This window comes from Histoplasma capsulatum, genomic scaffold (genome assembly GCF_000149585.1).
Source record: "Histoplasma capsulatum NAm1 scaffold_2 genomic scaffold, whole genome shotgun sequence".
Lineage (NCBI taxonomy): Eukaryota > Fungi > Ascomycota > Eurotiomycetes > Onygenales > Ajellomycetaceae > Histoplasma > Histoplasma mississippiense.
Genome location: NW_001813981.1, coordinates 2129672 through 2142551, shown reverse-complemented (window position 1 = coordinate 2142551; position 12880 = coordinate 2129672). Strand labels below are relative to the sequence as shown.

Here is a 12880-nt window from a genome sequence, read left to right as displayed (position 1 = left end):
CGGCTCTTGACAGCGACTGAAGTGAGCCGTGTAAAAGGCCCACAATTCCTTCTTAATCACCGGCTACCGTACCATAAAAAGGGTCGATCAGACTGTGCCTCGAGAGTTTACGATATCTTCACGACGAGACGGTCAACATATACTCTCACCTTGTGCCAGCCGGAATCGCCGTCATCAGCAACGGCGTCTACTTCCGCAATCGCTACCCAACTGCCTCCTGGGAAGACCAGTTGGCATTCCACGTATATTTGTGCACTTCCATTCTGTGCTTCGGAATATCTTCCATCTATCACACCCTCCTCTGTCATTCGGAGGATTAAGTCAACCTCTGGGCCTTACTAGATTATGTGGCCATTATTTTCCAGACCCTCGGGTCATTCATTTCGGGAATATATGTTAGCTTTTACTGTGAGCCGGGCCTGCAGAAGCTCTATTGGACAATAGTATCTTCCCCTCCTCTCCTATTTTCCAGCGCGCTCTTTTATGGCCTATTGAATTCTTTCTCGTCGTAGATTTGCGTATTGGGGCTCCTGACAGCCACTGTAGTGGTGAGGCCCCGGTTCCAGAGCTCTAAATGGAGAAAATTGCGGCTCTCCACTTTTGTTGCAACCAGCCTCTCAGCACTCGCGCCCATGATCCACGCCGCCATCATCTTCCCATACGCCCAGTGGAACCAGCAGGTGGGTCTGGGCTACTACCTCCTCGAGGGTATGGTAATAATTATCGGGACAATCTTCTATGCCGTGAGTAACACTGGCACACCCTTTTCAAACCAAGCACCAGACCAATCAACAAACTAGACCCAATTCCCGGAGTCGTGGATACCCGAGAGATTCGATATCTGGGGAGCATCACACCAGATTTTTCACATTTTCGTCGCCCTCAGTGCTGTCATCCTTGTCTGGACGATTCTCAATGTGTTTGACTATGTCCGTGAGAATCCGCGTTGTCTAGTTTGGTAACTTATCTTCTCTTCACTGAGAGACAGTCACCATACTGGGATGCTGCATCTTTCAAAAAATTTGAACTTTCGGTTCTTGGTACCTGTATATAGGATAGAGCTGTTGTAGTCACAAGGCTAGTCCAAGTTGTTACCAGTTGCATAAACTTCATGATAAGCGCAAGTCCTGCTTTATCCGCGATCAGATCCACGAATTTCGCATGTTGTTGCAGTAGATTATTAGCCAGAGGTGCGTTTAGCAGTAGTATCTATGTGAAAGATGCTAAAAGGCTGGCAATTTCAAGTTTCTCCTTCGTCCTGAAGAACTTCTTTGCAGCACAAATTGCACCGCCGCAGTATTGACTAGCCCTCCAAACTACTTCAAATTCGCCTCGACCAATCTCCTCAAAGATTTTGTAGCCATTATGCAATCCCGCCCGCTGGGACGGTGTTCAGGTGCTTGCCGCAGAGGACAAGATAAGCTGTCTAAGTCCGGGTACGGTAGTTTGTACTTTTGGGCAAATGCTTGCTAGTTAGCTTGGTGCTGTAGTTTTCGTGCATCACTCAGAATAGAATAGTAGAGTACAGTTATTTTGGTCGTTTTTGCGGGTTCTGGGGCCCAGTCCACGCCGCCCCCTGGTGAAGCCCGGAGTCGGTACCCAAAGCGCCCCAGATATGGAGTCCTGCATAGCTAGCTATGCTTGCATTCCTTGGGATTAGGGAAGATTAAACGGAAATTATAGGGCGTCATATTTCTCCATTATCCATCGTCTACACACCTCTGTATGCATTGTATTAAATTCCCTACTCTCAGATTCGGGGGTACAACGAGTTCTCCTTTCTTGATAACATGCAATGATTTCTAATGTCGCGTACATTTCAGGTCTGGCCGAAAGCACCCGCCCCTGGCGTCCACCGACTCGACGGTTCGGCCTCGCGTTCGCCCTCTACAGAACCAAATTCAAGGCATGGGTGTTCAACCGCTCGGTTCCCCACAGCTCTGCCAGCCTCGAAGTTCACAAAGACTCAGGAAAATTCATTCAAATGATCGTGGGCTATGCGATGATGAGCGCCGAAGAACTGGGACTCGATGTCTCCAGGACACATTTGTCATATTTTACATCACAACAGCCAAGGCCGGAGTGAGGGCCGCAGGCTTGACTGAACGCGCAATCTCATCTGTTCTTTTGAAGCGTCGACTTCTGCAGGCGCAGTGAGAAACAGCGCTTGATCTCCGACCAGAGCAAGCGCTCCTCCATCATGCCCAAAAGCTGTGCGTCGTTCTCGGGGAGCTATAATCACAGCTTATCTCTGTAGCCCTTACTTATCTCACCTCGCTCACGCTGAAGGGGAGCGCTGTTAGAGTCTTATCCACAACTGCTCCACTTTGGGCCATTCTATTGCAAACTCAATACTAAGATGAGGTGAAGAAGTCTGGGGGAATGTAATAGTACAACATTGTAGTTTTTGCCCTAAGCCCTAGACTTTACTAAACAAAGCATACAGCGGACTCCGTATACCGTGATCGTTGCGTGGAGGCAAGGCTAGCGGCGTTGGGCGGTTAGCACAAGGCCAAAAAGCAGTAGTAAGAACTACCATTCCGGCCGCCTACTAACCGTCATATCGCTAAATGGAGTATGATCTATTGTTTACCTTCGGACACTAGCCAGGGAGTTCTGATCTTCTGGGATTGAACTGCCCGCAGTCGTGAAGGTATGGTGCTCATGCAAGCCGTCCATTTTATTTACGATCCTGCACATGAGAGATTGCACAAATACCGGCCAAAATCTCGTCATCCGAGAGCATCAAGTCTTATGGGCAAACAGCTGAAGCAGAATCAGAATGGCCCTTTGCAAACCAACATTTGGCATCCTTGATCCAACGACATATCGTCGTCGATGAACAATAAATGACGTCACAAGCACCGAGGTTTTCCTGCCACATTAGTAATAAGGATACTCGGAAAAACAAAGGAAAAAAAATTGTAAACCAGAATCGCATCGCCATGCACGACTCCAGATCAGAAATGTCAGCACCTGCAGCCACAAATGTGGTTGCGGGACCCTGATTGGAGTCTGGCGCCGGTGCACCAAGGCGCTGCTGCATGGCGCTGGAGGTTTGTTGACGCGGTGAGAGCTGTTGCTGAAGCCGTCTGGGCCTGTTGAGCCCTGAGAACCTGAACCGGGGACAAGGATTCGCTGAGGGGAAGCTGTGTGGTTGTATTCTGCGTCCAGGGATGGTGATATGTTTCCTTTTTTCTTTTTTCTTGTTTTTGGTTTTTCTCAGCGAGCTTTTGGCTTTTGATAACTGCATCTTTTTCTCGATTAGCGACTCCTCCGAAAGGGGACGAAGATCAAACAGTCATTCCCATTAACCATAAATAGCCGAAAGTTAGAAGATGGATTACCCGTGGCCCGGCACCTTCTGGCGGTCGAATGGTGTGCTCGATTGATTGCTTTCCTTTTCTTCCTGTATCAGATTAATAATTCGTTGGAAATCACCTTCATCTGGACTTTTCGCCTTGTTCTGTCTGCCTCATATATATACTAGTATCTCTTTTATAACACCGGTCCTGTGGATAAAAGATAAACAAGGTTTACAAAAGAGAGATCTCTTCCTTGGGCCAGCTTAATAGACGAAATTCAGCATCGACTCCTTCTCCGTTCTGTACTGCAACCCTCTTCGCTTCCCCTTCTTCGCTAGCGCCCAAATTGCCGTTAAATACTTGACTTTTTCCCCGCTCATTCCTCTCCTCCTTGCTGTTTAATTCCTTGGTCGATTCGGCGTATAGAAATCGGGTAAAGCGAGTATGACGAGTGACACCGATTCAGGCAGCCCTTCCGAGCTAAATGGAACCTCCATTGAAACCCCTGCGAGGGCTCCCACACCGGTCCATCAATTTGGCACACGAGCTGTACATGCTGGAGCGCATGTGGACGCTACAACTGGTGCTGTGATTGCCCCGGTAAGACAGAGACAGGCGGGAAGGGAAACCTCTTTTACGCCCCTTTATGCTGAAGGCTATGAATGAAACTGACTCCTTCCCTCCAGATCTCTCTTTCTACAACTTTCGCTCAAGTCGGGGTCGGCAAGCCCATCGGACAATACGAATATACAAGAAGCGCAAACCCAAACAGGTCCGCAGAAACCTCCCGTTTCACTCTCAACTTTTAGTTCATTGATTTTGCGTATGTCGGGTGTTGACAATTTCCTACCCGGTGGGCAAACAGAGACCACTTCGAGGAAGCCGTAGCAGCTCTCGAGCACGCTCGATATGCCTTGGGCCTTCGCTTCCGGCTCTGCAACCACAGCCGTCATCCTCCAATCCCTCGCGGCGGGATCACACGTCATATCAGTCTCCGATGTATACGGCGGAACCTACCGCTACTTCACTAAAGTTGCCGCTGCCCACGGCGTGCATGTTACCTTCTCTCCCAGCATCGAAATCGACATTGCAGACCTGATCCGCCCTAATGACACCAAATTAATCTGGATCGAAAGCTCCCTCGAATCCTACCCTCGGCCTCGTCGACATCAGAAAAATAGCCAGCGTTGCCCATCAGCACGGCATTATGGTCGTTGTCGACAATACCTTCCTCAGCCCTTATATCCAGAACCCGCTCGACTACGGTGCCGACATCGTCGTGCACTCTGTCACAAAGTATATCAATGGCCACTCTGTAAGTACAGATGACATGAGAAAAGAAAAAAAACGAGAAATGACACTCAAAAGAATCTCATACTAACTCCTACCTCAAGGACGTCCTCATGGGCGTAGCTGTCTTCAACTCTCCAACTCTCCACGAGCGCCTATCCTTCCTCCAAAACGCTATAGGCGCCGTCCCCTCCGCCTTCGACTGCTGGCTCGCCCACCGAGGCCTCAAAACCCTCCACCTGCGCGCCCGTGAAGCCTCTAAAAATGCAACGGCCATCGCCAACGCCCTCGAATCTTCCCCACACGTCATCGCCGTCAACTACCCAGGCATCAAGTCCCATCCCCAACGCGACCTCGCCCTTAAACAACACCGCGATGGCATGGGCGGCGGCATGCTCAGTTTCCGCATCAAGGGCGGTGTAGCTGCCGCCGAGCGCTTTTGCCAGGAGACCAAGTTGTTTGTGTTGGCGGAGAGCTTGGGGGGTGTGGAGTCGCTCGTTGAGGTTCCGGGCAGCATGACGCATGCGGGTATCCCGAAGGAGCAGCGAGAGGCAGCAGGGGTGTTTGAGGATTTGGTCCGGGTTAGCTGTGGGATTGAGGATAGTGCGGATTTGGTAGCGGATGTCCTGCAGGCGCTGGAGAAGGCGGCTGTGGGGCCTAAAATTAATGGGTTGGCGAATGGCCGGGCATGAGCGGCCCGCCCATCTTATTTTTCTTTGCTTCTGGTCAGTTTCGCTCCTTTTCGTTTGCTTTCCTTGGGCGAATGGGGTTTCCTCCTTTACTGCCTCCATCCCTCCTTTTTTCTCTTTTTATCCGGTGCTTTCCCCCTTTTATTGGGCCGGGTCCTCTGCTATTTGGTAGAGTTACGAAGAAAAGCCGCCTCCTTTTATTAATTTACCAAATTTTTGCCAAGATTTACCATAGAAATCTTTTTTATATTCTTTTGGGGGCGCGCCTCCTTTTGTATGGCGTTGGTCTGACACACGGCACACTCAACCTTTTCCCCAGACCACCTTTTTCTCTTGAAAATTTCCTGGAGTTTTGGATCTGGCGACCTCTATTCATTTGTTTATGTTTCCATAGGCCATCCGCCTACGGGTATACAATTTAAAAGTTTTTCACCACCATCACCTCAAATAACCAGGTGTTGAAGCTGAAATTGAATTAGCCGTCCAACCATCCATGGCCTCCTTTTGTTTGGTTTTTGGCTCCTACTTCCCGATGTTAGCAATGGAAAGTATCTTGTTTTTTCTCTCGTAGGCGAAATAGTAATAGTATTAATCGCTGAAGTTTTAAGAACACACCCTTTGCATCAGCAGAATGAAAAAATATTGTTGGCAAGTAGTAATAGCCTGGTGATATGGTACAGTGTCTAGAAATGAAAGGTGTTCGGATAAATAAAAAGGGGCTAGAAACGAATAATTGAATGGCGAGTTTATCCTTTAGTTTCCTCATTGGGGCGTTTTCTCTCTCTCTCTCTCATTTGCGGCTTTCTTACTGATCAATACTTGCTTCAAGCAGAGGCACGTGGCTTCCGCTGGCGTGGCTATAGACCCAGCTGTGTGTTCGGAAATCCTCCCAACAGCCATGAACCGCAGATCTAACTTTTGCGACTGGACGGAGTATATATATATATATGTTAGCGCACCTAATTTCAATGCGCGGATGTTGTATATATATCATACACTCTGTTGGAACTAGAAAGAGGAAATCCATATTTTTGATCGCCGAGAACTTGAAGCTTCTCACGCGTTGATTGCCCTTGATAATAATTTTGTTATTCTCTTCCTACCGAACGTTGGGCCTCCGTCCCCTTTTTCACAAGCACTTCAAGGACTCGCTCGCCATACTTCTTTTTTCTTTCGTTTGTTTCTATCTGCTCCAATGCATACATACTAGTAGTCTATATAGTGAAAATTCCGGAAGAGGCAATATCAGATCATTCTTCCCGACAAAAAGGAGGTCGAGATCGACGTCGAGACTTCTTCTGTCTCCAATGTCCGCTTTCACATTTGGTTTTGGAGGGGACGATATCGACGATCAGGATGTGGAAGACGAGATGCATGATGCCTGCATGGATGCTGGTATGCGCCAGTTGCACATTGCAAGCAAGGAGAGTCATGATGGAGAAGGGGGAGTCTTGATTGAGGCGAGTCAACGCGATCTTGATGAGATGGTATGTTACATATTTTATTATTTTATTATATTATTTTTGGTTTTGGACGTTCGATTTTCGATTTGGGAGTTGCTTGTCACCTCACCGCGAGGAAGTATTGTTGTGTGAGTTCTGATGCTCCGAATCTCCACTGGCTTGTCCCTTTCTTCCATGGGAATTGGGAGAGCGAGTCTAAGTCGTTTGTGTTCGTGAATACTTTCTAAGTTGTTATTTTGCGTTCCTGGTCATGTACGCAGACTCTACCTTCGGAAAATCCAACTGCGTATGATTTTAGAGCATGTCTGATCACTCTTGTGCTGGAAGAATGTAGTTACGGGATTCATCATGACCACCAGGCCCTCCAATCGATTACTTTTGCTGGATGGGTTATTTACATGTCCTGTGATATTGTTCTAGGGGTATTTCTTTCTTTCTTTCTTTCTTTCTTTCTTTCTTTCTTTCTTTTTTGAAATAGAGGAGGATTATACTACATATTCTCCATCTATTTTGGCTCAGGATGCTAGATAAGCGAGGAGCTGTCAAATTGATAATGGCGACGGAAAATCATGGATGATGCTAATTGAAAACACTCCTGAATAGCTTTCCACACTTCCATCACAAATATCATACAACATGCTCTCAATAAATCCCCAATCGTCAGCTCCAGGGCCTCCAAGCCTCACTATCCCACGGCGCGAAGTGTTTGACATTCGCGCCCAGCTGATGGCGGAAGATGATGCAGATACCAACGAGAATGCGGAGTTGATATCCGGGCTGGAAAAAGGTGACCTAAAGCCAACAGTTTACGAAGGCGGCCTCAAGACGTGGGAGTGTGCTATTGACCTCGCCAAGTTGGTGGCTGCTGAGGAAATACCTTCCCTCCTATCGGATCTGGCGGAGGGAGAGAGAGGAGATGTTCATGTTGTAGAGGTGAGAGGAAAAGAAATCCACAATCTCATCTCTCCATAGATTCGTGATATATATTGGATGTATATCTGACACGAATAAAATGTCTGGGCGGATTCTGCAATAAAAGCTCGGAGCAGGAACTGCCATTCCATCCCTTTCAATTTTACATCATCTCCTTTCACTACCTGCTCCGCAGGACCGGCCTCGCAGGACCATCCATTTCGTGTTTGCGGATTATAACGCTGCAGTTCTTCGACTAGTGACTGTGCCGAATATACTCCTGACATGGCACATGTGCCTCCATCGTCTGAACAACCCCCAAGACTCAGAGCGGAGTATATCTTCTAATACCGAAAACGGAAGCGATGCCGAAAATCGCCCTAATGGTAATTTTCTCGATAGCGCGGACGCTGACGAACAACCCGACCTAGACATCGACCATGCCCTCCTTTCTAATTTCCGTAAGGACTTACATGCCCGCGGAATATCTCTCTCCTTCGTCTCGGGTGCCTGGTCACCTGCCTTCGTCGACCTTGCTTTACCAAACTGCCCGCCAGCTTCACCATCATCACAACGAAGGCGGTCACATCTCCTCATCCTCGCCAGCGAAACAATCTACTCTCCCTCCTCCCTCCGTTCTTTTTCAGAAACCTTACTATCACTCCTGCGGTGCGGTAGGGGTTTGGGCTTTACATCTACATCTGCATCTACATCTTCTCCTCAAGTAGAACCAGCTGCTGAGCCTGTTGTTACTGATAAAAATACCCCGCCGGAATGTAAAGCAAAAGCATTAATTGCTGCCAAGGAGGTATATTTTGGCGTTGGGGGTGGGGTTGACGAGTTTTTGCGTGTGATGAGGGATCACGGGCGTCGGGAGGGCCAGATTGGTGGTGATGGCTTCTCTGTAAAGGTGAGGGCCGAGGTTAGGAATGAGGGGGTTGGGAGAGTGGTGCTCGAGGTTACGATTTGAAGGAAGAACTCTCGCATCGGTATCGATATCGGCTTTGGAAGGGCTGTGTTCCCGGCCGATGACATTTCTTGGATGGATGGCGTAACGAGCCGGGGATTATTTCATTCAGGGATTGATTTTCTTGTAGAATTTTCTTTTCTCATTTCAGGAACTTGGGACATAAGTGCCTAAAATAGACAAGGAAAATAAAAAGGGTACATGTAACTAATTGGAACTTTGCGCAGTATGTCTCAACTGGCTGCAGGAATTATTCTCTCTTCCTGGTTTTATCGTACGACTCGAGAGTATGTGCGTTTCACCATTACGTTCGTACGACAGTTTGGTACGAGAAAAATTTCCCAGATTTATGCTCTGAACGCCATCAATGAGAGTAAGCCTTTCAGGGAGGACATGAATGCTGGTTTGGTTGGCTGGCATGCTCCAGAAAGATGAAATATCAGACATCCGCACGTCTCGGACGTATGGCAATGGTTGCATGATATATACATAAATATACAAAAATGGAAAGTCCAGAATAGCAAATGAAACTGAATAGGATAAAATCTAGGTTGAGGAAATACGGGAGGGAATGGACAAATCAAGAGAACGATTCAAGGACATCAACTCGTCTTCTTTCTCTTGCTTCCTTTTCTTCCTTTCTTTTCTTTCTTGTTGGCAACAAATCTATTACATCAGAAGTATCGATTATCTTCATAGATAGAAAGCACTTTCCCATCCTTCATTCGCGAAACGCGCTCCTCTTCGATTTTCCTATTTTTCGTCTGATAGTGAGAGACAATTGATGTGAGGTCCGCAGAACCGTTACCTGCAGGTACATTCATGGGCGACCCGGTGTTGAAAATCCTATCGATCAAGGGAATTAGCTTTTCGATTTGCATGGCTCTTGTTCAAGACTGAAACGAGGTGGGGAAGCTAGATGTAATGAGAGTGGGAAATGACGCACTCAGGAAAACTCAGCTCCAAGTTTAGGGATGCCCTTTGGCTGTGGAATAGATGTCGATCAGCTGCAGCTCGCTCGATAGCGGCTGTATGGAGGGTATTCCGCCTTTCCCACGTGCTTTCCTTGGGAAAGTAGTTTTCAATTAGGCGGGTCATCCATGGCTTGTTGTTTGGATCTGACGTGGAGTATTTGTACAGGGCTAGGCCCACAGGGACGGATGCGATGAAAACGTAGAAGCCACGCTGCGAAAGGAAGGAAGAAGAAGAAAGGCGTTAGCATGTGGATTCCGGTGCATGCGCATGTAGATGTTTTTCAATTGAAAGAGGACAAAAAAGCAGAAAGGTATGAGATATCGTTCAAAGCAAGCGGGGCACCAATGGCAGTTAGGTGTGATTATTTTAATGGATCATATCTATTTGAGGACGTGGGGTCGTCCTGTCTGGAACACGTTACAACGGGTGGTGGAGGGATGGGAGGTTGCTTACGCCAAAGGTCTCGTTCACGGGCTCGGCATGGTGATGTTCACCATGGGGTGTAGAGGAGGCAAAGCGGCGAGGCTGTTGGTAGCGGAGGAGAGTCCGAGCAGGAGCAGCGGCTCTCCGGGAGGGAATCATTGTTTGGAATGACAATTGGGCTTCGCAACCCGCAATGCGTTGAGAATGAGGCGGTGATGTCAATGTTCTCGAGCTATATCGTTTGGCCTGTGGAGTTGGGTGAAGCGAGATAAAAGTCAGGTGATGAATGGTCATGTGATATTGAGTCTGATGCAGGGCGACGAATGGATCCAACCAACGAACGACAATCCAGTCCATTTTGCTTCCTGTCGAATTAACAGCAACATGGTCCCTTTCGCTTCGCTATTTCAGCATAGCTCCCGCAGTCTCCGTTGGCAGTTTGGCGATTGAAAATTGAGTGAAATTTTGTTTTCCCAGTGATCTACAATCGGCTGATCTGGGTTTAACTACCCACTAGATAACTACGTTCTCATGTCATCACCCAAGCCTGGGGCTTCCCCCCTGATGAACAAGTGATTTAGGCAATAGATACGCCGGAGGGCAGTCGTCGACTAGCGCCTACTTCTCCAGGGAGCGTTCTTACCAGTTGGGCGAATAGGAAAATTATCAGAGAGCCCAGGCCTTTGATTTGAGACCTCGGCCTGGAAGAATAACTCTTTCAGTTCTCTGCTCCAGAGGCAGATTCCTTGGGGTTGGGATTTAAGATGCCAGTGCGGCTGCTGGCGACCTAGTATTTTTTCTTTGTCGACAAGCGCGGCTAGTCTACATCGCTATTTGGCCCGTTTTGTCTTTCCGACCAGCCAGTAGAGATTGCCTCCAGCGTTTAAAGCTAATGGCCTCAGTCCTGGTATTCAATCATATTATTCAGTTTATCATTGGAAGGACAGGGAAATTTGAGCTGTATTATCTAGAAGAATTCCACGTGCTGGTTACTCAATCTATGTGCAACTTGGGTTCTGGTGGCTTCTTCAGGTTGGGTTCAGTACTTGCATGACATTGTCTAATGTGATTGTGGTTTAAACCTTAAAGTCTGACCATGGCAGCACTCGCCCAATTTTTTACTGGCAAAATCAATCCGCTCGTTCCACATTGGTATGTCACTGCGAAATATATATAACAAACTCCCTTACCTCTGAATGAGCTTACTTGATCAAAACAGTGGAGATATTGCCTCATCATGGACCAGCTCTCCTCTCCCAAACTCCCTTCTAAAGGAGTTTCTTCTTGTGATATGATTCGGTCTACCTCGGGAGATATAGAATTGGATGTTTACACATTCCTGCGGCCCTAGCCAGGTGAGTTCTGTTCATTATCCTCAGGATCTGTTGCAAACAACGTCATGAAGTTACTGCAAGGTGCCCGGTTGGAGTCACCTGTATTTTCTGCGTGTTGATCAACAGCGAGTGCACCGGATAAGGGCTCAGGTTGAGCGTGAAGTATAGGCAGGATTCACAATCTATGATTATGCAGTGAGAGCACTGGGTATCCTTCCAATGTCATATAAGTGGACCAGCAAAAAGGAGTACTCCCAAAGCTGCAGGAGAGTGGCAATTCTCTGTTTGGTTTCTGGATCATTATGATGAGAATGTAGCCAGCAAAGTAATAACAAGTGGATACTTGACCTCTGGAAACGGAAGATTCAAAACAATGGTGCTAGATTTGGGTCCTATTCTCTATGCCAAAAAAGGTGACCAGGGATAAGGAACTAGAAGGTATTTATATAGGGCTCGTATCATTTGAATATTGTCAAGCACACTCTCGCGGAGATTGGCTTTGTACACTGAGTACTTAGCGCGTCTCATCGTTTACCCCAGTCCTATTGACAATCTCACCAAGTCTTTTTTTTTGGGTAAAGCTTTAGGAGTGCATAAGTTATAACTACACATTTGCTCGCTTGGTAAACATGACTCTATCAGCTCTTTGTACACAATTCTGTGCTCTTCTCTTCCTTCCGAGGCCCATCTCTGTTGTGATCTCGCCCATTTCTGTGCTTGCTCTGGCTGTCCAGTCTCCCTTGTGTCAGGAACATCAAACTCCCCTAGCTTACCCGTAGCGGCTGATCTGCTGGATAGCCACCGCTTGGAGGCCTCGCCTGGCGGGCGACCACAACTCACAACCTCCTCGCCTTGGGCATTGCGAGGCTCCACCTGCTGGCTGCAGCATCGGACCAGAATGGTGTTGTTTCTTTTCTCGGGCGCTCGCTGGCTTACCAGATGCTGTCTGTCCATTTGCTCCGTCACATCTGGGTCACTTATGCCCGCCCACTTAATGCATCCGCAGGGACCCCTCCAGCCTCCAGTTTGCTTATGTGTTCGTTTCTTGACGCTGCATGCAGGTCCGGGTTGCTACCTGACTAACGGACACAACTGGCGGACTGGCGAAAGAAGACCCCCAATTGATGCCCAATATCCTGATACAAACCATTTCAATTGGCCTCTTGCCGGCTGTTTTCTGAAGAACCACTTGCGCTTCATTTAATTTGGTAACCTTACGGTGGGCAAAATGCACCAACCATCCCTATTCGGTTTGTTACGTTTCCCTCCCAAGAGCGTTGGCTATCCAACCTGCTCGTCGGATAGCTATATCATCTGTTGGGCGCGCGACTTTCAACCGGCTTATTATTTCTGGTCATATTTTCCACATTCCCACTCCCTTTTTGGAGAAATCCTTTTCTTTTCATGCACCCCTATGCCGGGGTTGAATTCAACGTCGCTGTCTTAGATTTTCACCCTGCCTGAGTATATCAACTTTGATTGCCTCCCCTGTACACAACCTTTTCTATTTTTAGTTTAGTTC

General features: G+C 47.7%; 4 protein-coding genes across 4 annotated transcripts in view; 3 read left to right on the top strand and 1 right to left on the bottom strand.

The window, feature by feature from the left end:
- The window catches only part of HCAG_02711 (conserved hypothetical protein), a gene marked incomplete at both ends in the record, with an annotated part of 5541 nt that extends 3036 nt beyond the window's left edge, over positions 1–2505 (top strand). Inside the window, 7 exons of the mRNA XM_001542490.1 lie at positions 82–229; positions 547–743; positions 1055–1190; positions 1265–1441; positions 1824–2082; positions 2149–2213; positions 2447–2505. Coding sequence (XP_001542540.1) covers positions 82–229; positions 547–743; positions 1055–1190; positions 1265–1441; positions 1824–2082; positions 2149–2213; positions 2447–2505 — 1041 coding nt within the window. The remainder of the gene's footprint in view (positions 1–81; positions 230–546; positions 744–1054; positions 1191–1264; positions 1442–1823; positions 2083–2148; positions 2214–2446) is intronic.
- Positions 2506–2988: 483 nt separating this feature from the next.
- Positions 2989–5287, top strand: HCAG_02710 (cystathionine gamma-lyase; the record flags this gene model as incomplete). Its single annotated transcript, XM_001542489.1, has 8 exons — positions 2989–3056; positions 3089–3179; positions 3325–3378; positions 3732–3905; positions 3992–4077; positions 4171–4304; positions 4442–4620; positions 4700–5287. The coding sequence occupies 8 exons, from the start codon at positions 2989–2991 to the stop codon at positions 5285–5287; spliced, it is 1374 nt and encodes a 457-aa protein (XP_001542539.1).
- A 1304-nt stretch (positions 5288–6591) lies between these two features.
- HCAG_02709 (conserved hypothetical protein) lies at positions 6592–8629 on the top strand (the record flags this gene model as incomplete). The annotated part of the gene is made up of 4 exons (XM_001542488.1): positions 6592–6771; positions 7008–7169; positions 7351–7680; positions 7787–8629. 4 exons carry the CDS (start codon positions 6592–6594, stop codon positions 8627–8629), a joined length of 1515 nt encoding a protein of 504 aa, XP_001542538.1.
- Positions 8630–9300: 671 nt separating this feature from the next.
- HCAG_02708 (predicted protein) lies at positions 9301–10183 on the bottom strand (the record flags this gene model as incomplete). Its single annotated transcript, XM_001542487.1, has 3 exons — positions 9301–9472; positions 9573–9811; positions 10055–10183. The coding sequence occupies 3 exons, from the start codon at positions 10181–10183 to the stop codon at positions 9301–9303; spliced, it is 540 nt and encodes a 179-aa protein (XP_001542537.1).
- Between the last annotated feature and the right edge of the window lie 2697 nt (positions 10184–12880).